Below are 14,714 nucleotides of genomic sequence, written 5' to 3'. Positions count from 1 at the left end.
TCTCTCTCTCTCTCTCTCTCTCTCTCTCTCTCTCTCTCTCTCTCTCTCTCTCTCTCTCTCTCTCTCTCTCTCTCTCTCTCTCTCTCTCTCTCTCTCTCTCTCTCTCTCTCTCTCTCTCTCTCTCTCTCTCTCTCTCTCTCTCTCTCTCTCTCTCTCTCTCTCTCTCTCTCTCTCTCTCTCTCTCTCTCTCTCTCTCTCTCTCTCTCTCTCTCTCTCTCTACTGTCTTGTTAATACAGTTTTGGGAAAATTATTGCTTCATCAAGTAGGTATGGAATGAAATAAAGAAGTAAGATGTGATTTGAAACATTAACCATTGTTGTCATCATTGTGAGCCCTGCCTTACCTCCCCAGATGCTGAGATCCGTGCCGAGATGGCCCTCAGGAACGAGAAGGTGAACGGCGAGTCTGGAGAGGGGGAAGGGGAAGGGGACAGCCCTGAGGACACCATTGAGGAAGAGGAGGGGGAAGGGGCAAAGGGTGAGGCAAGTAATGAGGAGAATGGTGAGTAAATGTCTGAAGGCTTGACCTGAAGTCTCTGAAAATACAAACTTAATATTATTATACCGCAGTGTTTGTCATCTTTTCTTTGTCTCAGCTTTGTACGGATTCCAAGTGATTGTTTGTTATTGTTTGTTTTGAAAGGTGTCTAGTATTAAGGTAACTGCTCCCGGGAGTATTACAGAGACACTTTGTAGATTTTGGTGTTCATTTGCAGCTTGTAGTTAAAATCTCACGAGACAAAGTGTGACGCTGAATCACAAAATAACAAAAAAAAAAACAAATATATAAAAGATAAAAATGATAGCCAGTTTGAATCGCAAGACTACTAACTCATCATGTCAACATTCTCACATTGTGATCTGAATAAAGAAAACTTGACTGTGATGGAAATTTTTCAAGAGTAATAATTTTCAAAGGCTTCATATCTCACACTCCTTCATGTATCTATCTACTGTTCAATGATCTTCAGCTGTAGGTCTTACAATAGATGCCATTTACTGTAGCCAGGCGCAAACATTTCTATCAACTCTACACTGTGGAGGCAGCACAATCTGTTATCACTAGAAGTAGAGGACGTAGGTATGCACTTATCTCTCGTCAGTCTCTTGTTTGTACACTTTGCATTAAGTGACCTACCACAAGTGAGGGTCAGCCAGGGTCATGGTAGGGTCAGGGGCCACACCTGCCTCTCCGGGTACAAATTTACTTTTCCTCGCAAAATTCACTTGTGCGGATTGGTGCTGGAAGTGTTGCTTGTGACTCCAAATGTTGAGGAATTATGTATTGATGGTTTCAGTCATTTCTGTATTGACTGTGCCGGGAAAATAAGTCTGTTAACCCTTTCACTGCTTTATGACTCATGGTGTCTTGATTCTCTTCCTCACAAACCACTCTGAAAAGTTTGTTTTTAGTTTTCCAGCAGCCTCTAGGAATTCTACTGGCAAGATACTGGAAAATCTATTATTTCCATTCTTTTTTCTGTTTTGTGGATGCTTGTGAAGATTTTGTACCTTGCCTTTAGTGCAGTGAACTGTTGATGTCGCAGTGGAAGGGTTACATAAAGCGGTAATGATTTGGCAGGTGGGAAGGACAGATTAGAGGCAATGTATGTATTACTGATACTTTGCTAAATTGTGATACTCTTTGTTCTTGTGTTCAGGCACATTACAAACTTAATTATCATAGCTAACATGTGTGTAGGATGATGTGAAAGGCGGGCAAGTGTTGGGCTCAAATTATTGTTTATCCTTCTCTAAGATATCTTGTCAGACATTCAGTTTGTGTGTGGTCAGTAATTTGATACAGAGAAACACTGGAAAGTACTGACTAACTATATGGAAAATTAACAGCCACTGAAGTATCTCATGTTAAACACCAATTTGAACCAACGCTCGTCCGACTCACTATAATGATGTACGTATAGTGAAAATGTTACATGCATTATCAGGCTGAACATCATACTCATTATGTGTGCTGGACCATTTGTGCATTCTATAATACATTGAAAATTGGGTTCTTTTATGTAGGAATTGTACTTAATTTGAGATATATATTGGATATCTTGTAGTAGGTAGTGATAAGTGCATCAAATTATGAAAAAAATATTAGGTGCTATGTTGTCATTTAAAAAGCATTGGAAAAACAAGTGTCGAAAAAGTTATGTTGTTATTCATCTACAAAGAGGAAGAATAGAAATAAGGCAATATAGTTTAGGAAAGGTTAAGAATAAGAACATGCTTTCTGGCTTAGTATAGATTTCTAAAATTGATCTTCTTAAACATTGAAGCAAATAATTTAAGTTTGACCAAGTAAGCAGCTATACACCTTCAAAAATGCACTTATATATATATATGTATACAATGGGGAGGGAGGGGGAGGGCTAAGAATGGCAAAAATATTTAATTTCTTACTGAATTCTGAATCACAGTAGATAGTGTAGACTTGTTGAAGTAAGTTACAGTTGCAGCTGGTTGAAGTAGTAAATCTGGCATAACATTTATGCTCTCGGCTGATCAGCTGTGTGTGGTACTGTGGGAAAGCGGGTATTTGTCAGCACCAGGACTGAGGGTTCCCTTCTTGTGGCACGGCAGACATTCCTTCTTGGAGGAGGTCGCCGCCCCGCCTTGACCGGCCACCAGACAGTGACCAAGGCGGGGCAGTGAAAGCTTCTTGTTTGTGTGTATCCACCTCAGACTCATCCCTAGGTAACAATTGCAATGGTTCATGTCACTTATGGTGTTGTTCCTTTGAAGCGTTCATGTTTGTATCACTTACTTACTCCATTGATGTTGTTCCTTTTTAGCATACTTGTGTTACTCCTTGTTTGTGTGAGTGTGGTGTGGTGATTAGTCCAGGATGTGTGTGTGTGTGTGTGTGTGTGTGTGTGTGTGTGTGTGTGTGTGTGTGTGTGTGTGTGTGTGTGTGTGTGTGTGTGTGTGTGTGTGTGTAAACTACCTCATGTGTCAAGCACAGTCTGGGTAGTGGAAAAAAAAACTAATACCAAAGTGGGTGACAAAATATAATTAAGTGTTCCACTGATGTATTTCTTAGGTTTAATGTTTTATTATTATTACTCTTGCAGTTTCATTGTGCAATATCCAGTGAATCTGTGTGTGTGTTACTGCTCTTTTTAGCCATTTTGTCAACAAGTTCCTGAGACATTTTCCAGCGAGTGCTTCACAGTATAACCATGCAGACAGATGTACTAATAATGTTAACTCTTTCTGAACATTCATTTACTCTCTACATGAAGTAACAATCTGTGCCTTCAAACACAGATCCCATAGCATATAAGCTCAAATTATTACACCAGTCAGCCATCATACAAAAATTATGAAAACCACACTAGAAAAGCACCTCAATAAATATTAAAGAAAGATGTAGCTAATGAAAGAATTGAAGTAACTTGTTTGATTCCTGTGCAGTTATGATGGCATATGAGACCCTTTAGAGAGAGCTTAGTCAAAGAAAGGCAGTAGTAACATCTTGAAAGAGTAGAAAGGGAGAACTATAAGTAGACGTTTGAAGTTCTTATTTGCAAAGGTTACTTGGAAATTAAATCAAGTCAGAGGTCCAATAATCTATTGTTTAATTGAAGTGAATAGTGAGAGAGATGTCTGGTGTATGAGGAGAATAAATGGAAATGTGGTGAAAGAGTGCATGGAAGATTTGATGTCAAGCAACACTGACGGCATGAAATGTGGAGTGGTGGTAGTGAAGAAATGTGGTGTTCTTTATTGTGTGTGGGAAATACAATACAAGAGGAAAGAAATGAGAGTAAAATAGATCTACTGTAATACAGGAAGAAGCATTAATGGAATCTTTGAAGCTTTTATGATTTTATTTTGTTACAGTGGTGATATGGATGACTGACTGCAATATAAACATTTTGGCATACTTTCCTTAATCAATTAACATCAATTTTTGGATACAAGTTACCACAATTGCACAAAATAACATGATATAAATGGAATATACATCATAATTTTAGTTCTTTCATGAATTTCCATGAATTAATGATGAAAATTACAGTAATTGCACAAAATAATTTCATATTAAAACAATAACAGAAATTAAGTTTTGCATATTACTTTTTTGATGAATTTGCATGAAGTAATGGGTACAAGTTAACAGTGACAGAGCAGAATGGTAACAAATACAAATAACACCAACATGATTCCAAGCATCACAATAATTTCCTAAGTACATTGCCCTGACTGTTTAGTGACTTCCTCGGAGCACCAGTCTGTTGTAGTGCCTGGCCAGCCTCCCTGTCGCTCCTGGTTGCTTGACACAGTGGTTGGGGGACTACTGTGTGCCTATGTTTCCTCCTCAGTTACCAGAAGGATCACGGCAGTCCTGACACGTCTGCACACGGCTCTTACTTTGAATCCCGCAGGACGTGGCGAGAGCTGCGTCCTGGCGTTTCTTTCGGGTAACGACTTATTTTCCGTGTTTCTTATGAGGTGGCGCAGGCATTATAGGCACCTACTACACCGGCTGCAATGTCACATGTGTCTCTTACCGAATGTTCACCGTCGACGCTGTTCTCTCTCACTGATTTGTTTAACGTCGCCCCGAGCACCGGCGCTCCCACGCACCTCGCCCACTCCCTGCCGCCCAGACACTGCGGTTACTTTACAGATCTTATAGCTGTGTGGACTATATCATAATGTTGTAATGTTTGTCATTGGAAAAGTATTAGTTAATCCCAGTCATTAATTAAATTGGATGTGAAATGTCACAGTTATGTACCTAAAAATGCTGACATCCGTGGTAAATTTTCCCTTGTAAGCGTAGCACATTTTCATAATATTCAGGATTCCATCCATTGTTACAATACCTGGCTTATATACATATTATATACATATACACATAAATATATATATGTATATATATATATATATATATATATATATATATATATATATATATATATATATATATATATATATATATGTGTGTGTGTGTGTGTGTGTGTGTGTGTGTGTGTGTGTGTGTGTGTGTGTGTGTGCGCGCGCGCGCGTGCGTGCGTGCGTGCACAGTTGCACACACATATAATATAGTATAAAACATAAGACATTACCAGCCTTGTCTCTCTGGGTGTCCAAACAGCACATGTCTGAGTGGCTGAGTGGTGGGGCGTGATTCCCTGGCTTGTCCTGCCCTGGGTTCAGCATTACATGTTGTGTGCACATGACCAAAAGTTAGATAAAAATTGCTTGCAAAAATTAAACAATCACGAATATTTTCTCTTCTTTCATGGCACACAGAAACATGATTTAGAGCACAGCCTGGTCAGCAGCTATCATTTCTGAAGAAGTGAATGCAGTGATAGACACACACTCACCAATGTGAGATGAACAAGATCCACACACAACTTGCATCACAAGAGTGTGAGGAGTAAGCCTGTGGGTCGCTTCCCCCCCTCCACGCTCAGCGCAGCGCTGCCGGCCACTCAGACCACCACACGGTGGATAAGTGAAGCACAACATAAGGCACAAAAAGATATCAACGTTCCAGTACTATTGTTGTATTAGATGTACCCTGCATATGCATTAACCTCTTGGACACGCAGACAGACAGACGTGTAGAGATTTGCTTATACGCATGTGTCTGTGTTGCTTTCAGTGGCATATCATAATTTTAGCCATAATACGTAATCCCTTTTTATGTCATCGTGTAGTGTTGTGTGTCTGTGTATTGTAGAGCTGCTCGTGTAGCCGGTAGTTGTGTACAGTGGGTGTGGGACGGCGGCGGCGGGCGGAGGGAGTGGAGCAGTGCGGCGCTGGTGCTGGAGGCGCAGTGCTGTTGTGCTGTGTCCGCGCCATGTGGCATTTATCCAAGCCTTTGTGTTCACATTCAACTTTGAGCCAACAATTTATGATACATTGCATATGATGGTTATTGCCTAAAAATGAGGGTACTCCTTTGATTTGTGGAAGGTTTTAGTTTCCAGGAGAAATTGCAGCTCTGATTTCATTGTGGAAGTTAGTTGATGATGATAGTGTGAAGAGCAAACTTTCAAGGACATGCAAATTCATCAACACTTTTTTTTTCATTGTCTATTTTGTTAAAAGTTACAGTAAATTTAGATTTAATTGCTACTTTATGCATTACAGGGATCATTCTCAACTTTCATCGAGTCAGCATGCAATTTACTGAAGAAAATATTGTTCGTGTTAATCCCATAATATAAAATTAATTAAACAGGATTATGAGACAATTGATGAATAGGTCTCTCACAGCGTCAGAATTACACCATTTGATTTATTGGAAAAAAAAACCAATGCAATAAATCCCATGAGAGAGTAAGAACACCAAACAAAATTATAATGCATGATGAAACAATTAACAACAGCCACATCCAATATGTTAAAACAACTGGCAGACATCACTAAGCTTTCACAAACTTGAACATCACGGATAGAGTGCATTTACTGTGTACAGAAAAAAAAAAAAATACATATAGGAACGGAAGCAGTAATTTAGGAACCAGTATATCATTTATGGAGACACTCAGCGACAGAACATAATATAAATGTTTTTTTACGCACTGTTCACTGAAGGGAGTTAAAATTGAAAGCTTGATGCATTTGATAAGCAGTGATGGGAATGGTTTGCTAGAGAATACAAGATAGTGAAAGTACTTTGTGGTCACATTATTATTAACACAATTCCTGTTTTCTTCTCATTATCTATTGTACATGTGTGGTATAATGTTCACAGCCAATCATCCTTTTGCCCATACTAATTGATTTTCATGCTTCTCCTTTAATAAGAAAACCACACCATTACTCCATATTCCAACCTCAGTCGTGTGTGTGTGTGTGTGTTTAAGTAGCTGGTAGGCATACAGAAAGAGATTATGTATGTATGTATATTTTTAGTCCATTTTTTTGTCAATAGTTTTTTTAAGAACATTGATATAGATACATTGGAACTTTGTAGTAAGAATGGCACTGTACATGTGACTTTTAGTTGGGTCAAAGTAGGTATTTGTTGGAGACGAGACAACACAAGCTGGGTTTAAATTCTCTAATGGTAGGTTAATACAACTCTTAAACTTCAATGTATAGTCACAGTATGAATTAGTATGTGAGAATGCCTGTGTGTGTGTGTGTGTGTGTGTGTGTGTGTGTGTGTGTGTGTGTGTGTGCGCATTGGATAAGTGTGTTTCAGTATATAACGTTCTATAAAGCAAATTTGTGTCGCATTCACTGGAAAATATCGTAGTTACTCCTTATATTATCTACCTATTAGTACGTTTTTTTTTTTTTTTTTTTTTTTTTTTAAGCACTGCAGAACTTTACTCATGCTTACTCCCGTGAATCCCTGACTCCCACTGTCTGCTGGATAGGATGAGGGTACACTATGGTACAGTCCCAGAACTCAAGTAACACTATGTACCGAGGATCTCACAAATTCTGATTACTCTATTTTTTTTTTTTTTTTTTTTTTTTTTTCTGTTCCCTTCTTCCTTTTTTGGAGTTCGGCGTTGATGAAAATGAAGTAGAGAGGTTTTACTGTTGTAGCGCGTTAATGCTGTGATAGTATAGGGTCTTCAATATTTTTTTGAGTAAGCATTATTGCATATGACACTGTTCTTAGAAATTGCAAAGGAAAAAGATGTTTGGAGAAGTATAATAGATCATGATGTATATAATACCAATCATTAAGTAAAGAGGACATTCAGAAAGTCTTTTTTTTTTTTTTTTTTTTTTTTTAATGAATTACATGTTTTGTTTTATGTATTTTTTTATCTTTTTTTTTTAAGAGGTTGGATACGTGTACATATTTATTTAACTGACTGAAGTAAATGAAGTGACGTACTTACATATTACGACGTGCAAACGTATCGTACATACATAGAAGAGATATCAAGAATACTATAGCATCTTTTGCAAGTCATAGAATATCTTGTCTGCATTTGCTTAGTGTGTGATGGCAAACTTTAGATATACAGAATGTACTCCTATTCTTTATCAGGAACAAAGGAAACACCAAGTTGGTTCATTTGTTGCTTCCTGTGTTTAGCTTTATAGAGTTTGTCTGGAGGTACCGAGTCTTGCCTTCTCTGCTCCCGCTCCTGCCTCGCGACATCATTTAATGAGGGAGGAGCGGAGGCGGGTAGGCTGGCGTAACCACAGATGAATTTTCTAATATACTTGTACATAATTAGGTACTTTGTGTGTGTGCAGTTTTTATTTTATAACTTGATTGTTTTTCAAGTGTTGGTAAAGTGACAGTTTGGAGTGGAGCAGCCTGGCTCACTCCCATCCACTGTGCTCAGCGTGTTAAACCTCAGTAGTGAGTCTGAGTCTTGCTTGTTAGCTGATAGACTTCCAGTAAACCACTTCCTCACTGGTAAAGATAGTACAACACTTTTTTTTTCCTTCATTCCATTCAACCTTGGTAAATCAAATGAACAAAAATTAAATTGGAGGTACTAATTTTTTTTTTTAAGTCTTGTTCGTATATTCTGGTTTTCAGAACTATATTTAAATTCAATCTATTTTGTGAAGCTTCAGTGTTGCGGGAGTGCAGAGGTTGAGGGTGAGGACAAATGTAGAGCGCAGTGGGAGTGAGGCGGACTGGTTGGGTTGACTCTGGTTATTATTGTGCATCTATGTCACATTCTCATAATAAGGCGAGTGGCATGCAGGGGCAGAAGTGGCCGGGCGTGTCCACCACCAGCGCTTGGCAATGTCCTGCATTCATATTCACCTTATTTGATCATTTCATATTTGTAAAGAAACCGACCCACAACAATGGCTGTCTAAGCTTGATAACCTTTTTTTATATATATAATTGTATAGTATATTTTAAATTTAGCCATAATGTAGCACTTAATACTGTACTGAGTGTAAAAATCTGATACCTGCTGAAAAAATTCTCCAATACTGTGCAAGGACGAGCAAGGCTCCGACGGCAGTGGCTCGTGTGACGCGCGGCAGGGCGGGGCAGGGGAGGCTTGGCGGCGGCCCACTCACTCCACCATTTAATTGTACATTGTCTGTCTTTTGTTCATCTGTCATGTATTTATGTACGTACAAAGTTTATTGTTAATATGTGAATAATGATTTTTCAATCTTTTGAACACATTAATCAACACAAGTATCGTGTTCATATTCATTATCAGAATGTGTTACTAGTATTTTTTTTTCTTTTCTTCTTCCGTGTGGTACCTTTTATGTAGAAACACTTTCCATAATGTTGCTCATAAATCTCCTTAGTTTTGGTTAACACATTTTTCCATTTCAAGCACATTGAGATTTTTATAATCTTAACGATATTATTCTCTCACTTTCGTTGTTATACTGCTAACAACACGAACTCCAGAAGTGGAGTGTGAGTGACTTCAGTTTGGTGGAGTTGAGATCCTGGCCAAGCAACCCCCAAGTGTTTCCTTAAGAGACAAATTTAGCATGTTGTTACGTCTTGTTGTGGTGTTGTGCTGCTCCTCACTAAGGGAAGGAAAGAGTTCTTGGCTATAAGATGTCAATGTTCCTCTGAAATAATATTGTTCATGGTTGACTATGTCACTGCTAAATGTCATCATTGTTGCCTGTGTCATGGTGTCATGTTATCAACTTCAGCTCTGTGTCTGGTCACTGGTGCAGGCCGAGCGTGAGGAGGTGAAGGCGCAACACTCCAGCCTGCAGGGAAGGTTTGGGGGGTGCCAGCAGAGGACTGCATGTGTGTGTGTGTGTGTGTGTGTGTGTGTGTGTGTGTGTGTGTGTGTGTGTGTGTGTGTGTGTGTGTGTGTGTGTGTGTGTGTGTGTGTGTGTCAGGAGATAGAGAAAGAGAGAGAGAGAGAGAGAGTGTGTGCATCTACTTAAGTCCCCTCTATTGGTCCATGCTAGCATAATGAATCTTATTCATTTGTTTATTATAAGGCACGTCATATATATATATATATATATATATATATATATATATATATATATATATATATATATATATATATATATATATATATATATAATTTATCGGGCAAGGTTTGTGTTTGAGAGCACCGAAATTCCTGTATGATAGTGTGAGGCATGTGCCGTGTGCCGTGTGCTTGTCATCACTTGGTTTTGTAAGCATTGAAATTTTTGCTGTACAGTGAAAACTGTTATTTTTCTAGTGTTAACAGCTGTATAGACCCAGACCAGCAACAAGATGAGAGTTTATTACTAAATGTACTTGTCTGTTATTCTTCTCAATCTTGTTGGCGGCGGTGCGGGACACGGAGAGAGCTGAGAGGGGCGGGCCCAGCCCGGCACGTGAGGGACGGGTCTCTGTACTTAAGGATGCTGTGAAAGGTTAATCCTGTCCATTTCTTATACAGTATGTTGTGTTTCTTGGCATTGAATTGTTGTGAATTTTGAAGTGTTGTCATTTACAACATAAGCATGTGCTGCTGTATCTGTAGCCTACCTCGAGAGAGAGTGGGGAATTCAACAAAGTGTCATTTTATAGCATGTCCTTCAGTACTTTGGCCTCGTATGTGCCTATTATATAAATACATATATATATATGAAAGAATTGCTATATGAATATATGAACAGATATATTGTATTTTAAAAAAATCTAAATACAGTCATCATATCTACCCTCCATTAACTAGGAATAGACCAGTATACCCTAGCGCTGGCCAGCGGTGGCACGTACCGTACGTGGCGACCTTGGCAGTTTGCACCACCGCTAGGCTACTCGTGTCGGCAGGACTGTAAATGTTATGTTAGTGTTGTGGTGTGAGGCACGTCAAGGCTCCCCATATATATCAATGAACTTGTAGGTTGACTTGTTACCACCTATAGAAGTATTGGTGCTTTTTTCAGTGTTATTCCAGCAAAAGGTGCGTCAGTCACGGCACGTGGCGGCGACTCGGTGTGTGTTTTGTATCAGTGGTTGGATTGGCTGTGGTTTGGTTAGCTGAGCCACGTCTTATGTTCAGGATATCACAGTACTGCTGCTGCTACTACTACTACCACTACTACTACTACTACTACTACTACTACTGCTGCTGCTACCACGACAAACACAAACACATATCGCTCTCCGTGTTTGAGGTCATCTTGAGTTCACGCGTCTTAGTTGAGTTGACCATTAGTGACTCGCGGCTGTTCACTCGTTAGTCGTCACGAGACTCGCGCCCCGTGTTCAGTGCATTCTTTCATTTTTATATATTTTTTTTTTCTCTCTTTTTTGTTCTACACCCGCCGAAGTTATTATTGTTGTTGTGACAAATATTTCCCTGTGTGTATTGTATCGGTCTAGCACACAGCTCAGTTCATATCCTGCTCTACTGAGTTATTATTATTATTATTATTATTATTATTATTATTATTATTATTATTATTATTTGCGTGGGGCTCGTCAGTTGTATTGTTTGTCCCTCTTCTGAAAGTCCCTGGTCCACGGACGGTTTAAAGCTTCAGTATGTATATATAAATTGACAAATATATCATTATATTAAATATAAAGAGCAGTTCATACACTTTCCATTATTCCTGTGTGAGAGAAATTGGCAGGCGTGTGTGTATGTGCGTGTGTGTCTGTGTGTATGTGTTTCTACCTATTAAGCCAGTTAGGCCTTAAATGACAAATGACTGGTTAAGATAAGTATTCAAAGTAGCCTATTTAAGGCAATTAATTAAAGCAAATAAGGAATAGTATGCCGCTGTATTAAAGTTATTTATTATTGTGTTAAAGAGTTACCGTGGCGCTAAAATTACCATACTAGAAAAAAAATAATGATTGTACTACACAAGTTTGACGAGCGAGCAGTCCTGTTCTTGTTCTGTGGTGGAGTGATTCCAACGACGCTATAACTGGAGCAGGTTCGATCCTCTTCAGTGAACCAAGAGAAAACCACGTTACACTTCCTTCCATTAGTCATTTGATATAGTTAGTTAATTAATTGTCATATTCACTGGTGGACCATTTTCTTCCATAATTACTCAACTTAATAAGCGTCACATTTTTATACCGGTCACTTATATCTAATTGTTTTCGTAACCTAGAAAACCATGGCAGTGTTTATTTATTATTGTTTTTTTTTTTTTTTTTTTTTTTTTGTGCGTGTGCGTGCGCGCGTTATTTCATTAGATGCAATGGTCTTAATGTTTGTTGTATTGTTCCCCAGTGGTCTGAGTGTTACTAATAGACCGCATGAGTAAAGAGAGATAGGTAGGAATGCAATAAGGATTCAGGGAGTAAGGAAAATAATGTACATACTAGTTTGTTCGTGCACAGGGAAAGCTGCCAGCCGGTCGTCTATTCAAGGAGGAGAAGGTGCGGCAGCAGTCCTCTAGATGAGTTAATAGTTGTTTATCCTGCTTATTCATGCCTACCTAGGGCAATTATTACTGTGTTCACTTATCCTGCTTATTCCTATTTAGGGCAATTATTACTGCGTTCATGTCATAAGATTAAGTACAGGACGAGTATTTAGTACAACACTATTAACCAAAAGTTTATTGCTCTCAAAACTATTTAAAAAAAGGTTATTGAGTCCTCGTGATTTTAACTTAATTTATTTCATTACTTGATCATGCATAATGTTAAAACTACCATTAGAATAGTAAAAACAAATCACAGGACTCTGTTGCTTAAGACGCTACATAAAGTGCTCGAGAAAGTGGCTGTAGTAATTTAATCATCTTAACCAACAGCTAGAGCAATATTCAGCATTATTTAGGGTTAATGTTATTCATTCCTCTACACGTTTCATTGACTACCTCGATCAGTGTAAAGATTCACAGACACATCGTTGAGTGCTCCTAATTGCCTGTTTTAGTCGATTTATGGAGACTACAATTCCAGTGGATTTTTTTTTCATTTTTTCTACTATTCATTTTTTTTGCCCTTGGTAGTTCTCCCTCTTAAATAAAGAAAAAAAGTTCATATCCCTGGGCAGCGACACATTAGTCACCAGGTAATGATCGAGTGCTGTCGGATAGTCATCAATTACTTTACAGGGTGTTTCCAACTGACGTATGTATTCCTGCATTAACTTGTCTCATCACTGGTAGCATTCACTTGAGTACGTATATATATGACCAAAAATATACAAATGAGATATAGAATGGAAAGAAAATGGTAAGACGAAACTAATGTAACGACGAGAGAGGGGAGAAGGTAGAGAGAGGTGGGAGGAGGAATCACGTGACCAACTCGGCGTGGGCTTCATCTGCGCTGCCTAACTGCCGGTCTCAGTGCGTTGGTAGCCATCGAAAGGGAAGGAGTATCCTGCTGCTGCTCTGTCCGTCTGCTCTTCTACGTCTCTTCTGTGCTGATGGATTCGTTCTTATGGGTGCTTTGTGAGGTAAGTGTGAGTATACTTTGTGTGTAGGTTTGCGTTGATATAGGAAGTGATGATAATGGGTAACTGGTTGAAGGTAGTTAATTCTTTCAATGCTATGACGCGTGTTCATACTCATTCTGCTTATCTGGAGGCTTTATACATCTTCGGGAAATAGAATTAGCCAGGGATTTTGTCCGCCTTAAACTCGTCCTTATGGAAAGAAAAATCGTCTAATACTTAAGAAAAAATCGGAAAAATGCGTCTGTACTGAAGGTAAAGTTATTATAAGAGGTTATCGTTAGTGTTTTACCTATTTTTGTACTTAATTAGCCCATATCTGGCTTTCACCCCAATATTGTTACACGTTCGCTTTTCATTTGCCTCAATCGGTTTTTGCGCCGTGTGTTCAATTTTCGTCACATTTCCTTCATTCTTTTGAGCTGGCCGTGTTCACCCTCCTACTTTATTGTTCTTGCTTTCCTTCCCCACCATTTTCCTCTTTAACATGACTCCTACTAGGCCATTCTGTGCACTGGTTACGATTTTCTTGGTTTCCTTACTCTTAATTGATCGTTGTGAATTTGTTTCGGATGTTTAACTAACTTAGGAATTATGTAGCTATGGCTGGAAGCGTCATTCCTGCCGTTTAATAGTTTATTGGCTGATTGAATAAAGAGCGTTGATGGAAGGAGCGGTGACGGTGGTCCAGACTCCTATGTGTAAGCCGTTGGTGTCTTGCTCATAATTGGTGCTTCGGTCCCGTGCTTCGAATCTGTGATTATTGGTATAGTTTATGTAATTCAGTAGTTCAGTTTATTTGTTGGATGTTACAAATTTTGGGAAATTTGACACGGACGTGATCATTCCGTATCTCTTCCACTACAAGATGCTCTTTAATTGCAGTGATGCCGCCGTCACCATCACTGTCGTTACCACCACCACCCACATCTCGAGCACTACCGCTTTCACCGTGGGACTCCGGATCATCGTTGTTCTTGTTGGAAGAGTATCTTATTGTGTTCAGGGCTATGTAAAATGTCAATCACGTGTGTAATTTTGTGTGGACTAAGGGTAACTATTTCTTCAACAGTTGTTGCGCCATCAGTTTTCTGCTGCTGCCGCCACCAGGAAGGACACCGGTGACCTCCCTACTGCACTCCCTTGAGGTATTCCCCGCTACATGTGATCTTGTGTGTCAGACTCGGTTGCCGTTGCCGGTGATGAGCTGCTGTGTATCTAAGAGTTCAAAGGACTCCTAACTTTTTTTTTTTTTTTTTTGTCGTCGTCCGTGGAAGTGTGTTCGGAGTGTTTTTGGTGTCCGTGGAAGTGTGTGTGTCTGCTGTTCTCCGGAGAGTTTGAGGTAAAATTTTCTGTATCAAATAAAAAAAACCTATTTATTTTTCTACTACGCATTTT

At 39.1% G+C, this 14,714-nt stretch overlaps 1 protein-coding gene and 2 long non-coding RNA genes across 9 annotated transcripts in view; 2 read left to right on the top strand and 1 right to left on the bottom strand.

Annotated features, from left to right (window-relative positions):
- Nucleotides 1-3,747, top strand: part of LOC123512049 (calcium/calmodulin-dependent 3',5'-cyclic nucleotide phosphodiesterase 1-like) — a 509,263-nt gene extending 505,516 nt beyond the window's left edge. For all 7 annotated transcript variants that reach the window (XM_045268216.1, XM_045268214.1, XM_045268212.1 and 4 more), the window contains one exon: nt 353-3,747. In XM_045268216.1, coding sequence (XP_045124151.1) covers nt 353-510 — 158 coding nt within the window. In that variant the 3' untranslated portion in view covers nt 511-3,747. The remainder of the gene's footprint in view (nt 1-352) is intronic.
- A 76-nt stretch (nt 3,748-3,823) lies between these two features.
- On the bottom strand, nt 3,824-5,806 carry LOC123512053. Its single transcript, XR_006677017.1, has 2 exons — nt 5,088-5,806; nt 3,824-4,614 (listed from the first exon to the last, which is right to left on the bottom strand). It is a non-coding gene; the product is annotated as an uncharacterized LOC123512053 (long non-coding RNA).
- A 7,281-nt stretch (nt 5,807-13,087) lies between these two features.
- On the top strand, nt 13,088-14,703 carry LOC123512054. The gene is made up of 2 exons (XR_006677018.1): nt 13,088-13,319; nt 14,202-14,703. It is a non-coding gene; the product is annotated as an uncharacterized LOC123512054 (long non-coding RNA).
- Nucleotides 14,704-14,714: the final 11 nt, after the last annotated feature.

This window comes from Portunus trituberculatus, chromosome 32, assembly GCF_017591435.1.
Source record: "Portunus trituberculatus isolate SZX2019 chromosome 32, ASM1759143v1, whole genome shotgun sequence".
Lineage (NCBI taxonomy): Eukaryota > Metazoa > Arthropoda > Malacostraca > Decapoda > Portunidae > Portunus > Portunus trituberculatus.
The sequence above is the reverse complement of the archived record's forward strand: the minus strand, read 5'-3'. Positions and strand labels throughout refer to the sequence as shown.